At 36.8% G+C, this 19,804-nt stretch overlaps 1 protein-coding gene across 1 annotated transcript in view; it reads left to right on the top strand.

The window, feature by feature from the left end:
• The first annotated feature begins 611 nt into the window (after nt 1-611).
• LOC141685529 (uncharacterized) overlaps nt 612-19,804 on the top strand; it is a 47,137-nt gene continuing 27,944 nt past the window's right edge. Inside the window, exons 1-2 of the mRNA XM_074490623.1 lie at nt 612-856; nt 940-1,441. Of these exons, the coding sequence (XP_074346724.1) occupies nt 833-856; nt 940-1,441 (526 nt within the window). The 5' untranslated portion in view covers nt 612-832. The remainder of the gene's footprint in view (nt 857-939; nt 1,442-19,804) is intronic.

Genomic DNA, 19,804 nt, shown 5'->3' with positions numbered 1-19,804 from the left:
ATTGAAGTTTGATTTTCTGAAAATTATTTGAAAATGTGTTCTTGGTGTTCTTGAAAAGTTCTGAGAATCAAACCCAAATTTGAAGGTGATATCGAACACCAAATCGAAAGTATTTGTAACCGTTGTGAAGCCCTTGATGAGAGCTATATGTTCGTACCTATATCATCAATAGAGGTTGATTAATTTAGAATTTCGATTTTTTAATTTTATTAGTTAAATTCGATTTTTGAGTTTAAGGGATTGTTTGATGGTTGTGATGATTGATTGTTGTTCCTGAGGTCACGAGGATTATTTTGATAGTTTAATCGTTAAATTTGGTTAAGGTTTTGGTGTTGGCCGGAATATGGATATATGTGAACAACTGCTGACACGTGAGTGAACTGCATCAGTTGTTCAGCTGTGTGAGTCATGTTCAGTGAACTTATTCTATAATAAGCACCTACATACTAGCTATAGTGTCACCACACAAATGTCTATGAGAACATACATCCTTCATAATGAAGCAAGCATAGTATGTACCGATCTTTGCGGATTATTAATTATCAGTTAGTAATCCTACGACCATGAACTATTTAAGTTTAGAGTTATCATCTTTTAGGTCTCGTTATTATGATCTCATCACAATCCATAAAAAACTTTACTCTAAACTGTGGTATATCTTATTTAAACATTTAAATAGATAGAACCCGCAATAAAAACAAAACAAGTCTTTTATTAATATCAATGAAATCAAAACAGATTACATAAAAGTTATTCCTAAATCCTCATACATGATTGGACTTAGGACATATCTCTTTTAGTGGCTTCCCCAGACTTGGAGAGGATAAAGCTCATGGGTGCTCATTCCTTGGCTTCGGTACGACTTTTTCTTACAACTTTACTCTCTTTTTACTTGCAGCATTCACTTGCCTTATATCTTTGTTTATTGTTTCGTTTCAGTCTAACGCCTACTTCCAAGGCGCTGTGAGGCAATCTGAATCGTGGAAGAGGGCTTCAGACAAAGCTGACAATGCCCTCAGGAAGCAGCAGAGGAAGTACGCTTCTTTGGAAAGAAAGTTGAAGCGTAAGGAGGAAGAGCTTGAAGAGTCCAATGCTGAGCTGGTTGTGCTAAGGGCTGAGAAGGACAAGGTGATCGATAACTATTTGGACTCAGAGGAGTTCACCCAGTCTATGAGGGTGAGGGACGACTCGGTGTTCTCTGGGTTTTTTAGGACTAGCTGGGACACGACCCTTGGGACCGTGAACGAGGCTTGTCCTGATACTAACCCAGCGAACTATGTCTGCCCTGACGACGAGGCTTTACTACAGAGGTTTCGCACCCGAGTGGTTGTCTCGGATCGTACCCCTCAAGACCCACATCTTCCTCCTCCCGAGTCATCTTCTAGGCCTTTTGCAGATGATAGCTCTTCTTCCTTCGGGACCACTGAGACATCCAGCGAGAGTGGCGGAGACGATGATATGGATGCTGAGGGCACCTCTGCTTCTTAGAGCTTTTCTAGCCCTGCGTGGCTTATTTATTTTACTTTGTCTTTGAGACTTTATTTATCAGACTTTGTATTATTTATTTGAACCAGTTTTATTAATCAAACTTTATGCTTTCATCTCATGCACTTAGTTTACTTGCCATGCCACAAGGATGTGTTAAACATATTTCGAAAAATTTCTAAATTCCATAAACTGTTGGGATACATCCCTTACACAAGTCTTAATAAACCTCAAAACAAAACTAAAACATGTAATCCTAAACAAGCAAAGCTTCAAGGTGCTTTTCAACCTACTTGTCATCTTGACTAGTGAGAATCGTGCTTAACCACTTTACACATAGTAGATCTTCAGATTTTATGCATGCCAAGTTCTCGGGACTTCAAAACCATCCATAGTATCCAGCTTGTAGGTTCCTCTTCCTTGAACACTTTTGACCTTGTATGATCCTTCCCAATTTGGGGCAAGTTTTCCTTTCTGCCCAACACCAAAAGCTTCCACCTTCCTCAGGACTAAGTCATCTTACTTGAAGAAACTTTCCTTAACCCTTAGGTTGTAGTAGAACGAAGCCTTTTTTTGATATTCCACTATCTTCGTATGTGCCTCATCTCGTACTTCATCAATTAGATCCATGGCTAATCTTTGCCCTTCCTCATTTTCCTCAGCATTAAAAGCTTGAATCATGGGAGACGAATGTGATATCTCTACAGGAACAACCGCTTCTGCCCCATATGCTAACATGAAGGGAGTTGCTCCAGTCGTGACTCTACAGGTAGTTCTATATGCCCATATTATTGGGAGTATTTCATCCACCCAGTTATTCCTCGACTTCTCGATCCTCTTCATTAGTCCATCCAGGATTATTCGATTTGCCACTTTCGCACCGCTTGCCCATTAGCTTGAGGTTGAGCTACGGAGGTAAATCGTAACTCAATCTCATTCTCCTCACAATTCTTCTTGAATTCCTCATTGTTGAACTGTGTTCCATTATCGGTAACTAAGATACGAGGAATTCCATAACGGCACATGATGTTCTCCCACAGGAATTGTGCAACCTGCTTAGTTGTGATTTTGGCCAAAGGCTTGGCTTCAATCCATTTAGTAAAATAATCAATGGCTACAATCAGGAACTTCCTTTGTGCTATGGCCATGGGGAAAGGTCCAAGTATATCCATTCCTCACATTGCAAAGGGGATGGGAGAGTTGATGGAGGTTAACATCTCGGGGGGTTGTCGAACGACAGGTGCATGTTTCTGACAGCGATCACACTTCTTCACATACTCTTTAGCATTGGCCATCATCTCTGGCCAATAGAAGCCTAAATGGATTATCTTATGAGGCAGTGCTTTGCCCCCCAAGTGTTGCCCACAAATACCTTCGTGTACTTCTTCAAGAGCCAGGCGTGCCTCATCGGGCCTGAGACATCTTAAGTAAGGAACCACATAAGATCTTTTGTACAAAATCCTATCGATCAAGGAGTATCTTAGTGCTCAAACAACCAACTTTCGGGCTTCAGTCACGTCATTTGGAAACCAACCGCATTGAATATGGGCCTTAATGGGATCTATCCATGACATTCCCAGCCCTATAGGAGCTACAAGCTTAACATCAATGCTTCGTGTCTTCAAAACGCAGAAGTATACGCTTCTGGAACTTTTCTCTATGTCAGATGAAGCAAACTTTGACAACGCATCCGCTTTAGCATTTTCCTCCCTTGGGATGTGCTCAACATGGCACTCATCGAATTGAGTCATCACAGCTCTTACTAGGCGGACATACTTAGCCATCGTATCATCCCTTGCCTCAAACTCTCCCTTCACCTGGGATATGACCAACTTCGAGTCTCTACAGACCTTCAAGTTCTTGACTCTTAGTGTCCCCGCTAGGCCGAGGCCAGCTATCAAAGCCTCATATTCTGCTTCATTATTTATGGTTGGGAAGTCCAACTTCATGGGATATTCAATCAGGAACCCATCGGGGCTTTGTAAAACTAGGCCTGCTCCATTGTAATTTTTTTTGATGCTCCATCAAAATAGAGGACCCAATATTCCTTTTCCTTGACTTCCTTCTCTTTATCCCCTTTATCACCTTCTGTGTTTGGAGGTATAGTATCTTCCCGCCCCCCGACTTCTTGGTTGGGTACGGTACATTCCACCACGAAGTCAGTCAATGCCTGGGCTTTTATTGCCGTTCGTGGCTTGTACTTGATGTCAAATTCTTCCAACTCTATAGCCCACTTGATCAGCCTCCCACTAGCCTTGGGACTATGAATAATATTTCTCAGGGGCTGATTCGTTAGCACCTTAACTTGATGAGCCTGAAATTAAGGACACAACTTTCTTGAAGCCATTAACAAGGCTAAAGCAAACTTTTCAATAGTTGAATAATTCAACTAAGCTCCATGCAGAATTTTGCTAACATAGTATACGGGTTTCTGGACTTTAAGTTCCTCTTTAACCAATACATCGCTCAAGGCATTTTCTGAAACGGCCAAGTACAGGTATAAAATTTCATCAGAGCTGGCTTGGCCAACAACGGGCCCTGGGCCATATATTTCTTTAATTCTTCGAATGCCTTCTGGCTTTCCTCACTCCATACAAAATCCTTAACCTTCTTCAAGGACTTGAAGAACGACAAACACTTGTCCCCAGACTTGGAGATGAATCGCCCCAATGCAGCAACCCTTCCAGTGAACTTTTGAACATCTTTGATAGTTTTTGGTGGCTCCATGTCCAGGATTGCCTTTATTTTATCGGGATTGGCCTCGATTCCCCTCTTGGAGACCATCAATCCCAAAAACATTCCAGATCCCACTTGAAAGCACCCTTTGTAGGATTTAACATCATCTTGTGGTATCTCAGGACCTAAAAAGCTTCTCTCAAATGGGTTATATGGTCAGTCTTTACTAGACTCTTGACTAACATGTCATCGACATAAACTTCCATGGTCTTGCCAATAAGATCCTTAAAAATCTTATTTACCAACCTTTGATAGGTAGCTCCTGCATTCTTGAGACCAAATGTGGCGCCATCCAAACCCGGGTCAGAAGTTTGGGGTCCACAACACATATACAATATATAAACCTGAATAATAAATATTATTTGTAATGACCCTGCTGTACATAACCACGGATCGCAACAGGTTAAAGTATGAAAACAAGCCACAACCTTAACTTTTATTACAACGTATCAAATCCCAACTAATTTAACTTACAACTGATAATGAAATTATTCTTATAATCTTACTATCTCACTACTGTGTTAGGCTCCTGCTAGCTCGATCCAACATAATCTGGAATCCTAGCGCGCACTTTGGACTGAAGAACTTCATTATCATCCATATCCTTCTTAACTGTAAAATATATAAAAAGATTCGCAAGAGTGAGCTAACTAGCTCAGCAAGTCATAATAGCAATAACTGAGGTTAAACAATGATCAAACGAGATGATTCAAAGGAATCAAATTTCTTGTTAAACAACTAATAGAATTGGATATTGATTTTTAAGTTTTTAAAACCAAGGTTAGGCTGCTGATTAGTCACGCACTAACCCCGAGCAAAGCACACATCACTGCTCTAACTACTGGATCCAAGGCACACATTGGCCTAACTTGACCATCGATATGGTCTGACCACGAATCTGGTCCATACAAAGAAAACTATCCAATTCTAAAGCATTTCAATATGATAAACAATAGAGTTCAAGAAAATCAGATCATAATCAATAACAATAAAACATTTGTAAAAGAGCATGGTAAAAATTCATGGTTTCCGAAAGGGTATGTCAAAGTATATAAAATAAGTAGCCTCCAGACGGTAGGATAATCGGGTATTAGATGAATAGGGTTTTATAAGGTTTTAGCACTTTGATATATCCAGGTATGGTTGAGTATAAAAGTTTCTGTATGTGTAATAATTCTGTTCCAGTGTTTAGTATATGATGGATATGTATTTGTGGAGTAGTATCGTATTTGTGTGGGTCAGTATCTGGTAAATCAACAAGAAATGGTTTACAAAGAATAAGGCTTACGGCTCAAAGATCAAATGATGTGGCTCAGGTTCAAGGCTGAAGGATTTAGAGTATTTACAATATAAAACAGAGCTATTTTGAATATTAACAGTATGCCACAAGAGAATTTAGAAATATTTGCTTTATATCTCGAAAAAGGTTTAGAAGTACTTGCCTTATCACAATCGATTCCAATTTCACTTGTATTCATCAAATGACTCTCTTCAACAACCACTTGTCTACTTTTCCTATGCCTCGTAACTACTTTCTGATCACTTGCTGTATTTTCTACATGTCGATTCCATTTTTTGATCACCTGCTTCCCTTTACTGCGCCTTGCTTACTCTGCTAGGCATCATAAGTATCTATCAATATTTAACTCATACGATTCTATTCGACATATACTTCTATCTACCCTTCGTTTCACCCAAATCCGATTAACGGATTGAAAGTTATGCTATAAACGAGTAATCAGCGAACATATAGACCGACAGTCAATCCAGCAAGTCACATATAACACATAACACGTCAAATAATCAATGACATATCATTTATAAAGAAGTCTCGGGTCATAAACAGGCTTTCGGGTATTTAAAATGATTTTTAAAACATTTTTCAGAATTAAAACGGGTCGTTAGATCGGTTTCAGAGTAATAAACAAGGTTCGGTTGGTCATATCTGGCTTCAAAACAATTCTATAACAATTATCGAGCCTTGAAAATAATTTAAAATAATATTTTAAAGTTCGAAACTATTTTTCAGAATTTTTAAATCAATTTTAAATAATTAAATCCAATTAAATAATCAATTAAAATCAATTAATATCTAATTAAATTAATTAATCAATTAATATTTAAATTAATTGACTAATTAATTAATTAATTATTATCCAAAATTAATTAATTAAATAATTAAGATTTATTTTAGAATTAAAAATAATTTTTCAGACATAAAATAATGATTTTTGGAATTAAAAATGAATTTTGTTAGAATTAAAAACAGAATTTTAATTAAATTTTTAAATAGAATTTGTAGTAACAGATTTCAGTAATTGCAAATGGGGTCAAGGGAATTAACCCTGGGTTATCCAACCGGGTCATGAAGAATCAATCCGGGTCGGTATGAGCACCGACCGGATTCTGGGATTACCCAGTTTTCCGGCGAGTGTCACCGACTCCGGTGAAGCCATTTCCCCGGCTGAAACAAGCTGTCAACATCCTCTTTTAATCCCAATGACACAAACCACATCACAACAACTCAACGATCTCTATATCAACTCAGATAAGCAACAGAGTTAAGAAATCCGGCAATTAAAGACATAAACTCCGGTGAGCTCGCAGCTCTTCCGGTCGACCTCGACTTTCCAGAATTACGAACCAAAACTCGATCGAATTGATTAGAAAATGAAGCCCAAGCTCATACGAATCTATTACAATCACTCACATCAACAACCAATCCTCAAGAATCACAGAAAAGAAGAATTAAAAGTCCATCCAAACTAGTAACTCTCCTATACGAATTCGAGACTTAATTAATACAACTATATACCCGAATCGATTGCAATTTAACAGATAAAACTACTTATAACATCAAAACACCCAAACAATCATTAAAAACAAAAACCCTTATTCGAGTGTTAAACTGTAACGCCCCCAAATCCGGGGTCGGGGATCCGGGTTGTCACGAGTTCCATTTCCCTTAATAACACCCAATCTTAATAAACAATCAACTACTCCGTACTGTGACCCCACAATAAACACACACACCACAAGTTATAGTCTCAGAGATGAATATCCAAAAATAACACGAGTCATTTTATTCCAAAATTATATGCCATTACACCTTAAAAGGGTTTCTGAATAAATTTACGTTTCTTTGCCATTATTACAATTCATAAAGATACATAAGTCTGGTACATCAAATGTTGAAAGCCTAGCCTATTGGTAGTTCCTACCTCAGCTACAACGACATCAACGCCTATAGGAAACTGCGGAACATTTCCTATCCACTCGCGAATTGGGAGCTTGGTCCTGTTCATCTTGTCTATCTGATGTTGTGTGATAAAAGAAGAAAGCAAGGGTGATCAACAAGCCCACCGAAATAGTATGTATAATAATTTACAATATATGAGCATTCTCATAGTACTCGAGAAAGTCTTGGTTAAGAAGAAATGAACCAAGTTTGTTATTTTAATGCGACGAAGTCGTAAAATATTCAGTATATATATACCTATATACTTTTCACAATCCTTGAAATCCTCTGACATGTATAATATACACAGAGTTCCAGTTTATAACTGTATAAAAATATCGTTGCAAGGTGATCTCATATATCTAACCTTGTCTCAACGTTTTTCTGAAAATCTTTGTCATGCATAAGATAATCATTTACTAGATATAAGTTGAAAAGATGAAGTTACAAGATACTCCAATATACTTATATCTTTTCCGAATACTACTTGAACTACCACCGTTCAAGTTATAATTAGTTTCAAAAGTTCATCACATAGATGAGACTACAAGACAAGATTTGAATAGATTCAATCTTTGAAATATTATTGAATGAAATGAAGTTACGAGATACTTCACTAAGTCCCGATATATATATTCATATATAACTCCCATACATTTCCTGAAAACCTCTGTCATCTAAAGTATGAACAGAGTTGCAATATCCAATGAATTTGGAAAGAAAAGAATTTTGGCATAACCCCGATATCTTGCTGATCAGGCAAATATACCAATAAGTAACCTTTTCTACAGTAGATGGATGAATTCCTCGCCGGTCATCACCCTGGTCGCATTCGGACCTCGCGCTAGACCGTTACCCGGCCACTCACGCGTGGATGGACTGTCACCCAGCCTCTTACACCTTCATAGACCGTACCCCAGCCTGTCGCTTATGCCGACTCAATTAGATGGACTTACTTCCCGAACATTGGGCAAGTAATCAAATTGTTTTCTCAAAACAGCAACCACGTTGCAAATATAAAGTACCACAGAGCCGGATCCCTTAGGTGTTGAGCGAGTATTTAAATCCCCTTTGAAAGGAAGATCTTAATTATATAAAAAAATGAGTTTTGGGATCCGCTCTAACTTTTAAAATCATTTTGAAGACTCGAAAACATTTTTAAGAATGTTTAGAGAAATGCTGATTTAATGAAATAAATCAGTCCCGATATATTAAAAAAATATCTGAATATTATTATTTAAATAATATTCCCATAAAGAATAATCTTTAAAAATAATTGAAGTAAAAGTTTTAAAACTCATACTTGAAATGAATATTAATAACCAAAGATATACTAATACGAACGTATGATCTTTATTTGAATAATCGAAAATAAGTTTGATTATCGAAATATTATTCTTTCATAAAATAAAGAATATTATTTAATAAATAAGCGGAGTCATAAGTCCTCAAATGAATATTCAAAATAATATTCATTAAATAAAATAAATGGAGTCTTAAGTCCTCGAATGAATATTCAAAGTAATATTCATTAATAAAATAAAGTTATCGAATAAACCTTATTCGATTAATAGTTTTGAAAATTATATCTATATATATATATATATATTATACTCGGGAACATCGACTCCCGGTTTAGAAAATGTTCACCTTCGGGTCCCCTATACTAAGGGTATACACAATTACTGCTTATCTCTAGCATAGGTATTATGCAACTGAATCAACAGATATATGTATCAAGATTACGAAATAGGCATGCATATATACCATATCACATGCTCCAATATATCGCAAGAATTTGCTAATTAACCATCATGCATCTATCACAAGATAATGCATATACATATGTATACATCACAACAACAGTATAACGGGTAGAAAACTTGTCTGAGTGCTCCCGGATAGACTTAAGCTTAGAGTGGGTCCGATAACCTATGAACAACAACATAAGTCGGAATTAAACCCCAGTCGCTTAAGAAACTAGACTTTAACCAATTGAACCCTAACGTTTGCTTTAGCGCTTAACGATTCACTTAAGTCGCTCATGTACCCTCGGTTCCACCATTTTTAATAAATTAACCATTAAGAGTTTTAAGGCGATTCTTTCGCGAGCACCTTACCAACTGCCTAATCCTCTTTACATAAATGTTTCATACCCCAATTAGTCATTTAAAGTCCTTAACCAAGGTTTTAAAGTAAGGCGAGGGGTAATGGTTCGGTCGCGAAACGCCGTTACTTAAAACGGTCGTTTCTCCTAAACCGTACATCGGATTCATACGAACCACATATCAAAATGAATCTCGTAACATGAACTATCTAATAATGGCAATGGACAAAACTTAACAGTGAGTTCTCGGGTCCTGATGTTAAGAACAAAACAGTCTAAAGTAAATCGGACATTACGACTGCTATGTTTACGCGATTACCAATTTTTATTCTACTCCAAACCAATCCACAATTCAACCCGCAATCAACATTACAACCAAAATCCCTCCAAACCTGACCACATCAGTCCATTACTTCATGTTTTATCCAACTTATTCAATCACAGCAAAATCTACTAACCATACTAAGGTTCATTAACTAATAACCAAGATTCAACCATCAAAATCTCTACAAACTCAACCAAACTTTAAACAAACAAGCATCATGCTTCTCATATACTATATCAATCATAACCATTCCTAATTACTCAAAACTAAAGCTAGGGTTTGGAGTTTATACCTTCTTGAAGCTTCTTAACACATCACAAGAGCTTTGAATGCCTAAAAGAACCTTGATCCTTGCTTGTATAACCTTAAACTTTCATAAAAATTCAAGAAAACTAAAGTTATTTTTTGGAAGTTACTATTCACCATCTTCTTCCTTGAATTATTGGAAGAGATTGTGAAGGAAATTGAAGCTTAGATTCATGGGATAGCTATATCTATGTATAAGGAACCTTGGATAATTACCTCATGATTTAACAATGCTTGGATCTTGGATTTTGATTTTTTTTTCCTTGAAAATGAAGGAAAGACGAGAGCTTGATGTTCTTGAAAGTGAAAGTCAACTTGTGTTTTGTGTTTTTGATTTGTTTTGTCTTGGTTGCTTTATTTTTGTTGTTAATTAATCTTTTATCATGGTAAAATTTGTGTGGCTTGAAATCAACCAACAATACCTTCTCATTTGGTCATGCTTATATCATCAACATATGTCATCTTCCCACACTTATCTTCTTCTTGTTGGTGTGATGACATCATCATCATTAATCTCTTTGATTAACTCCTAATTACTTGGCTAATGATCGCTGATCTGTTATACGGTTCGCTTAACTTTCGTTCTCGTTTATCGTTTGAGGGATCATACCCGGGATCTTATTACTTGGGTTCCCTTAACCTTTCTCAATACATTATATTCCTTTTTATGATCCCCTCTTATAATCCTTGAATTTAAATCCCTTTTATCATGTTATCTTATACTCAATTCTTTCGGTATCTGGTGGATTTTCGGTAAAAAATCAAAGTGTTCGAATTTAGATTCTGAAGATCTTTACATACACTTATATCCCATATAAAGTACTAATAAGATCTCAGAATAACAATAGAAGAACCCCTACATAGTGTGGCATGAAAAGTTTTCTTATTCAGCATAATCAGCAAAATCACTATTTATAAGGGTTTAAAAAAATTCCAAAAATTGGGGTTATTACAGTCTCCCCTCCTTAAAAGGATTCCGTCCCGGAATCAGATAGAAAATGAGTAGGGATACTTTCTTAGCATTGCACTTTCTAACTCTCGAGTAAATTTTCCCACATTGTGGTCCTACCACCAAACTCTGCCTAGTTTGATAACCCTTCTCCTAAGCACTTATTCCTTTTCAATCTATAACCCTTCCTGGTTGCTCCATTTAGGTTACGTCGGGTTGGATGTCTATCCGCTCATATGCCCCTATTTGTCTGGCATCCGAATTATACTTCCTTAATATTTATACGTGGAACACGTTATGAACTTGCTACATGTTCGGGGGTAGGGCTAGCTCATATGCTTACTTCCCAATACGTCTTAATACCTCAAACGGTCCAACAATTCGTGGGATTAGCTTTCCTTTCTTTCCGAACCTCATCCATCCTTTCCAAGGGGTACCTATAACATTACTAGGTCCCCTATTTCATACTCTTTGTCCTTTCGAGTCAAATCAACATACTTCGGGTGCCCATCTTGGGCTACTACCAGCCGTCCTCTGATTAAACCTATTATATCCTTGGTCCTTTGGACCACTGCTGGTCTAAGCATCTTGCGCTCTGCAACTTCATCATATCATAAGGGAGATCGACATTGTCTTCCCTCAAGGATCTTATAAGGCGACATCTCGATAACGACATATGATCTATTGTCGTAAGAAAACTCAATCCGCGTTACGTGATCATTCCAAATTCTTTCAAGTCTATTGCACAGACTCTCATTATAGCTTTTAGCATTAGATTTTGCTTCTCAATACCCATTCTTTTCCAGTTCGTAAGCGCTACTACCTTCCGTTCCTAACATTATACTGGTTATACTTTTGCTTGTTAGCGTTCTATAACCATTTAATAACCACGTCAATCTTAGTATCACGAATGTGTTTCCATTCCGAATACCACCATAACTTTACTACTCCTTTTTCAGCTGTTTCTATTTTCCAAAATTTGATCAATCGTATAAAAGCAAAGGAATTTGTTGAGAGATCACTATGATCATGAACACTTGTTCTATTGCATAGTTAGTACAGAAGGTGGCCAGCCTTTAATACTTGACAATCAATTAAATAACATGTGGTATCCTACTAGGCTTTTATCACACAGATAGATAGTCATTTGGCAATACCTCCCCTTCTGGAAGGGTTGTTCTTCTCAACTTATACAAAATGAAAAGGAGAGAAAAGAATGAATTGAAGAGAATTGTATATACGTAAAAAAATTTATTGCCATAAAATATCTGGCTTGGAATCTACCTCTGAACTATAGAGGTTTGTCATAGGAGAACAAAACATATATGTATTTATATCAACATCAAGTATTATAGCATCGTATTTCACATGCCTAAATATTTTCGCTATTCCGTCCATCATTCTATGGACCCATGCTCTTCCTCGAGCTTATACACAATCACCTTTGAAACTCCCTCGATATCGAAAATCGAATCTGGGATCTCATTCTAGACATCATCGTTACTAGAATTCTATGTTGCACTGCAACCTTCCTCGTATAGTAATACGACTCTCTATTGATAAGAAGGAATTAAATATTCAATAGGTAAATAATGGACCTAGTTTTTCTATCAAAGATAACTTATACGTCAACATGACCCGATTAGTGGTACTCAACATCCATTCCAATACAACTCTCACGGTTGTAATCAGCTCATTACTCGCAGAATCATTGCTGCATTACTATGGTCCACCACTGACCTACTGTCATCATTCACTTTCCATGAAATCTTAATATCTAACCATACGGAGTCCATACATGTCGTATAGAATTCTTCTAAGGAGTTAACATAATCACCATTCATAATTCATGAAGAAAACTCCAAATTCTGACATACTTTCATGACATGAAGCAGATAAAATTGCAGAAGAGTTTCAATCAAAACAATGATAGCAGGTTAATACCATTCTTAATCATATGCCTTAAATAGAAGACTTAACTCAAAGGTTCGTCTAGTCCTTTTTGAAACATGGTCCTGGCTTATCTCAAGATAGTACCTTCTGAGATAGATAGCCCGCTCATGGTGATTACACAAGTTAAACCTTTACCAACTACTATTACGGTTGGGTATTGCACAGTCATCAGAAGGAATGTCAATCTTCCAAACCATAATACAACCTTTACGGCTTCAACCATCATCACTGTATTCCTCTGGCACGAGCGCCTATAATTGCTCTCTTACACTTAAAGTGTCGGCCACCTCTTTGGCCTTTCCTGATAGTAAATTTTCCTTACAATCAATATCGTTTGAACGATCTCCAACTAAATTTTCTACCTCATTTCCAATCACTGCTTGTGTGAAGATGTTTTCCTTAAAATCTGATGAGTAAAAAAAAAATACCACCATTTTTTTCCATAAGTTATTGCCTCAGTCTTTAGAGGTTAATCATTGTCATGACTGACACTCGATCATACTTAGGACGTCTCTTATCTTGGGTCCTTCTTGTTTTCACCATTCTTGACCTTCGTTGGGTTCAATCTATACTTTCTCATGGTTTAACATGTGCCCCACTTGGCATTATTTTTATTACGTCATATTTCCTTTATCAAAATTTCTATTCTTGAGAATTTTGAATATTACCTTTCTCCTTGTAAAACCTCTAAGGTTATCCTTGAATCGTTCCTCCTGTATTCCCTAGATACAGGATATATCAAAATACCCTTTGCTAATACTAGAACCATTGTCTATATATTTCTGAAAAAAATTCTCTACTGATACTTAAAGGTTGTTATTACCTTAATCCTTTCCAATTCATACTGTCAAAACTCATACTTTCCCTATTAAGGGTGAAATGCCAACCTTTATGCATTCCCCTAGGATTCATTTTAAGTTACCGATGTTCTATCTTTAATTCCACCTTTAAAAAGGTACATGCATCCTTCCATGGATAAATCAAGTCATATATCCCTGATAAGGGTGCCTTATTCAATCCTTCCCACCTCGATAGTATATGCCGAATTTCACAATAACATCTGTATTCAAAATGAGGTCAATCGATATGGCCTCCAAAAGATAACAACGGTTATCCGCTTTTCTTGCCTAAATTGGGTAACGATAACAAGGATATTTTGGAAGATATTGGTCATGTTCAACGTGAACTTCTTCTTAATAATTCCTTATTTACTTTTGTTGTTTATCTCAACAGTCATCTCAATGTTGGGATATCTTTCAAACCTGGCGTCTCCCTTTCTGGGTATTAAGCCACCGGTCTTACACTTCACATTCTTGAAGGTCACTTCCTTCATCCAATTTTCCTAATTTCTTACTTTCTTGACTCCTCAGTCCATCCGCGTTTCCTTATTAATCAATCGATCTATCTCAAAGTTTCATCGAATACTGTCAACTTCAAGGGAATTAACTATACGTATCGCTTACGCCTTCAAACCTTGAATTTATCTCATGATCAGTCACCATCGCGCTGATGATGACACACTTCTCTATATTTATTGCAAGGGTTTCTTAGGGTTTCCCATACCTAACTCCCTTATCACTTCTCAACTCTATTTCCTTTATATCACTTTATACTCCTACCCTTTTCAGTCTTTTATTTTCGTTTCCATTACAACCATTACATGAACCAACACAACATAAGCATTGATTTCAAACATCCCGTCATTCTAGATTCATGTCCTCAGAACGAATCTTGACAACTTTTACAACTTAAATTCATAATTCATCATACTTGTCCGCTTTTGTTCTGGCTTTAAGTTTTTATACTACCTTCATAACCTTGGGAGTTACTTTCCCGAAAACAATTGACTGAACTTTAATCAGTTTATTCTAACCTCTGGCTCCGTGCCTTTCTTGGTCTTTCACCAGCGGGTGGCCTCTCTCTTAGGAGGGTAAGTGACAAAAACAGTCTTTCGTGATTCGTCAATCATTTAGAATCTCAAATGATTCCTATATTTCCTTTAGCCAGGCTCTTGCCTCGACTGGGTTCGCTTGTTCCTTGGAACTCTGAGAGCTTAGTGACTTAAAGGTCCTGAAAGAATTTCCCACCGCACTGTCTCCTCAGGGTGGTGATTGGGGATAATAGTCTAAGTTCTCTTTAGACAGGTCCATGAATTGCCGTATAGGAGTACCATCTCAGGTCTCCTTTCCTTACTCGACTTTCTGTTTCCTTAGTATGAAATGTTTCATCCTTCTCCCATACTTGGGATTATCTTATACGTTAAAATCCTTGTTTTCCACTTCATTATGTTATGGGCTCCTTCTTTCTTAATGGCAAACTCCCTGACTATCACATTCGGGGTTTGCCCTAAATCTTATTCCTCGAGCTATGGATTTCGTCTAAGATCCAGTCCTTACGCTCTTAAACATTTGGAACCCAAATTCTGTAGGAATACCTCATTATTCCCTTATCATCTTTCTCGGTATTAATCTTTTATCTAATTGTTGGCTCTCTGCTTTCATTCATCACTTTTTCTGGCACAATATGTTCTTTTCCGATAATTCGGACTGTATTGCAATCTCAAACAGCTTTTCGGTACCGGCTCCGGTTACCTTAACTTCTATTTCCATTTTCTCAAAATCTCTTATAAACTCTCCCAAAAACATTTTCATCTTGAGTCTCTCCTTTATACTAAGGGCATTAGCCACCATTTTGGCTTTCCCTGGATGATAAAGAATCTCATAATCGTAATCCTTGATTAGCTCTAATCACCTCCTCTGGCGCATGTTGAGCTCTTTCTGCGTGAAAATGCACTAGAACACTTATGGCTTGTGTAAATCTCGCACTTCTCTCTATACAAGTAGTGCCTCCAATCTTTAGGGCAAAACTATTGCCACGAGCCCAAGCTCATGGGTGGGGATATCGAACTTTATATTCCCTTAATTATCTTGATGCGTACGCGATTACCTTGCTGTGCTGTATAAGAAGCACCCTAATTCCTTATGCGAAGCGTCACTACAATTCACAAAATCTCCTTTTTCATCCGGCAACGCCAACATAGGGGCCGCCACCAACCTTTGCTTTAGTTGTTAAAAGCTTTTCTCGTATTTCTCTGTCCATTCAAACTTCTTAGTCTTACGAGTAAGCCGCGTCAAAGGGGCTACTATCTTTACAAACTTGAACGAACCTCCGGTAGTGACCGGCCAATCCCACCTCTGGTAGTTTCCCTAACCATGGTCATCAATTCCTCAGTGGTCCATTATTCAGTCTTGTCAGGATCCTCCACGAGATCCTTCTCAGCAATGATCCCTTCTAGTACAACATCCTCAACCGCTATATCCTCAATATGAACATCATCTGGTCCCTCGTTAGGACGCTCTATCGGATCCATAATCTGACCTCCAATAAGTAATAAAACATCATCGCGTTGTTGCTCCTCAACCTCAGGGTTCGGAGTCCCGCTCCCATATACGATAACGAACTACGCTTCTATCACGATATTTATAAGGGTTCCCATAAGGGTTTTAACTGTCAGTACTACGTAAGGTAGTCCGACTATGAACTTGGCAAGAGTTCTTATTATCTTAGTGAACTTATTATTTTAACGTCATATCATCTCTGAGGTTTATAACGCTTAGCTCTGAAACCATTTCTGTAACGCCCCCAAATCCGGGGTCGAGGATCCGGGTTGTCACGAGTTCCATTTCCCTTAATAACACCCAATCTTAATAAACAATCAACTACTCCGTACTGTGACCCCACAATAAACACACACACCACAAGTTATAGTCTCAGAGATGAATATCCAAAAATAACACGAGTCATTTTATTCCACAATTATATGCCATTACACCTTAAAAGGGTTTCTGAATAAATTTACATTTCTTTGCCATTATTACAATTCATAAAGATACATAAGTCTGGTACATCAAAAGTTGAAAGCCTAGCCTATTGGTAGTTCCTACCTCAGCTACAGCGACAGCGATATCAACGCCTATAGGAAACTGCGGAACATTTCCTATCCACTCGCGAATTGGGAGCTTGGTCCTGTTCATCTTGTCTATCTGATGTTGTGTGATGAAAGAAGAAAGCAAGGGTGAGCAACAAGCCCACCGAAATAGTATGTATAATAATTTATAATATATGAGCATTCTCATAGTACTCAAGAAAGTCTTGGTTAAGAAGAAATGAACCAAGTTTGTTATTTTAATGCGACGAAGTCGCAAAATATTCAGTATATATATACCTATATACTTTTCACAATCTTTGAAATCCTCTGACATGTATAATATACACAGAGTTCCAGTTTATAACTGTATAAAAATATCGTTGCAAGGTGATCTCATATATCTAACCTTGTCTCAACGTTTTTCTGAAAATCTTTGTCATGCATAAGATAATCATTTACTAGATATAAGTTAAAAAGATGAAGTTACAAGATACTCCAATATACTTATATCTTTTCCGAATACTACTTGAACTACCACCATTCAAGTTATAATTAGTTTCAAAAGTTCATCACATAGATGAGACTACAAGACAAGATTTGAATAGATTCAATCTTTCAAATATTATTGAATGAAATGAAGTTACGAGATACTTCATTAAGTCCCGATATATATATATATATATATTCATATATATCTCCCATACATTTCCTGAAAACCTCTGTCATCTAAAGTATGAACAGAGTTGCAATATCCAATGAATTTGGAAAGAAAAGAATTTTGGCATAAACCCGATATCTTGCTGATCAGGCAAAGATACCAATAAGTAACCTTTTCTACACTAGATGGATGAATTCCTCTCCAGTCATCACCCTGGCCGCATTCGAACCTCGTGCTAGACCGTTACCCGGCCACTCACGCGTGGATGGACTGTCACCCAGCCTCTTACACCTTCACAGACCGTACCCCGGCCTGTCGCTTATGCCGACTCAATTAGATGGACTCACTTCCCGAACATTGGGCAAGTAATCAAATTGTTTTCTCAAAACAGCAACCACGTTGCGAATATAAAATACCACAGAGCCGGATCCCTTAGGTGTTGAGCGAAAATTTAAATCCCCTTTGAAAGGAAGATCTTAATTATATAAAAAATGAGTTTTGAGATCCGCTCTAACTTTTAAAATCATTTTGAAGACTCGAAAATATTTTTAAGAATGTTTGGAGAAATGCTGATTTAATGAAATAAATCAGTCCCGATATATTAAAAAATATCTGAATATTATTATTTAAATAATATTCCCATAAAGAATAATCTTTAAAAATAATTGAAGTAAAAGTTTTAAAACTCATACTTGAAATGAATATTAATAACCAAAGATATACTTATACGAAAGTATGATCTTTATTTGAATAATCGAAAATAAGTTTGATTATCGAAACATTATTCTTTAATAAAATAAAGAATATTATATTATAAATAAGCGGAGTCATAAGTCCTCAAATGAATATTCAAAATAATATTCATTAAATATAATAAATGGAGTCTTAAGTCCTCGAATGAATATTCAAAGTAATATTCATTAATAAAATAAAGTTATCGAATAAACCTTATTCGATTAATAGTTTTGAAAACTATATCTATATATCTATATATATATATATATTATACTCGGGAACATCGACTCCCGGTTTAGAAAATGTTCACCTTCGGGTCCCCTATACTAAGGGTATACGCAATTACTGCTTATCTCTAGCATATGTATTATGCAACTGAATCAACAGATATATGTATCAAGATTACGAAACAGGCATGCATATATACCATATCACATGCTCCAATATATCGCAAGAATTTGCTAATTAACCATCATGCATCTATCACAAGATAATGCATATACATATGTATACATCACAACAACAGTATAACGGGTAGAAAACTTGCCTGAGTGCTCCCGGATAGACTTAAGCTTAGAGTGGGTCCGATAACCTATGAACAACAACATAAGTCGGAATTAAACCCCGGTCGCTTAAGAAACTAGACTTTAACCAATTGAACCCTAACGTTTGCTTTAGCGCTTAACGATTCACTTAAGTCGCTCGTGTACCCTCGGCTCCACCATTTTTAATAAATTAACCATTAAAAGTTTTAAGGCGATTCTTTCATGAGCACCTTACCAACTGCCTAATCCACTTTACATAAATGTTTCATATCCCAATTAGTCATTTAAAGTCCTTAACCAAGGTTTCAAAGTAAGGTGAGGGGTAATGGTTCGGTCGCCAAATGCCGTTACTTAAAACGGTCGTTTCTCCTAAACCGTACATCGGATTCATACGAACCATATATCAAAATGAAGCTCGTAACATGAACTATCTAATCATGGCAAAGGTCAAAACCTAACAGTGAGTTCTCGAGTACTGATGTTAAGAAGAAAACAGTCTAAAGTAAATCGGACATTACGACGGCTATGTTTACGCGATTACCAATTTTTATTCTACTCCAAACCAATCCACAATTCAACCCGTAATCAACATTACAACCAAAATCCCTCCAAACCTGACCACATCAGTCCATTACTTCATGTTTTATCCAAATTATTCAATCACAATAAAAGCTACTAACCATACTAAGATTCATTAACTAATAACCAAGATTCAACAATCAAAATCTCTACAAACTCAACCAAACTTTAAATAAACAAGCATCATGCTTCTCATATACTATATCAATCATAACCATTCCTAATTACTCAAAACTAAAGCTAGGGTTTGGTGTTTATAC

Source organism: Apium graveolens, chromosome 9 (assembly GCF_009905375.1).
Source record: "Apium graveolens cultivar Ventura chromosome 9, ASM990537v1, whole genome shotgun sequence".
In the NCBI taxonomy this organism is placed as follows: domain Eukaryota; kingdom Viridiplantae; phylum Streptophyta; class Magnoliopsida; order Apiales; family Apiaceae; genus Apium; species Apium graveolens.
This window is presented reverse-complemented; position numbering and strand designations above follow the sequence as displayed.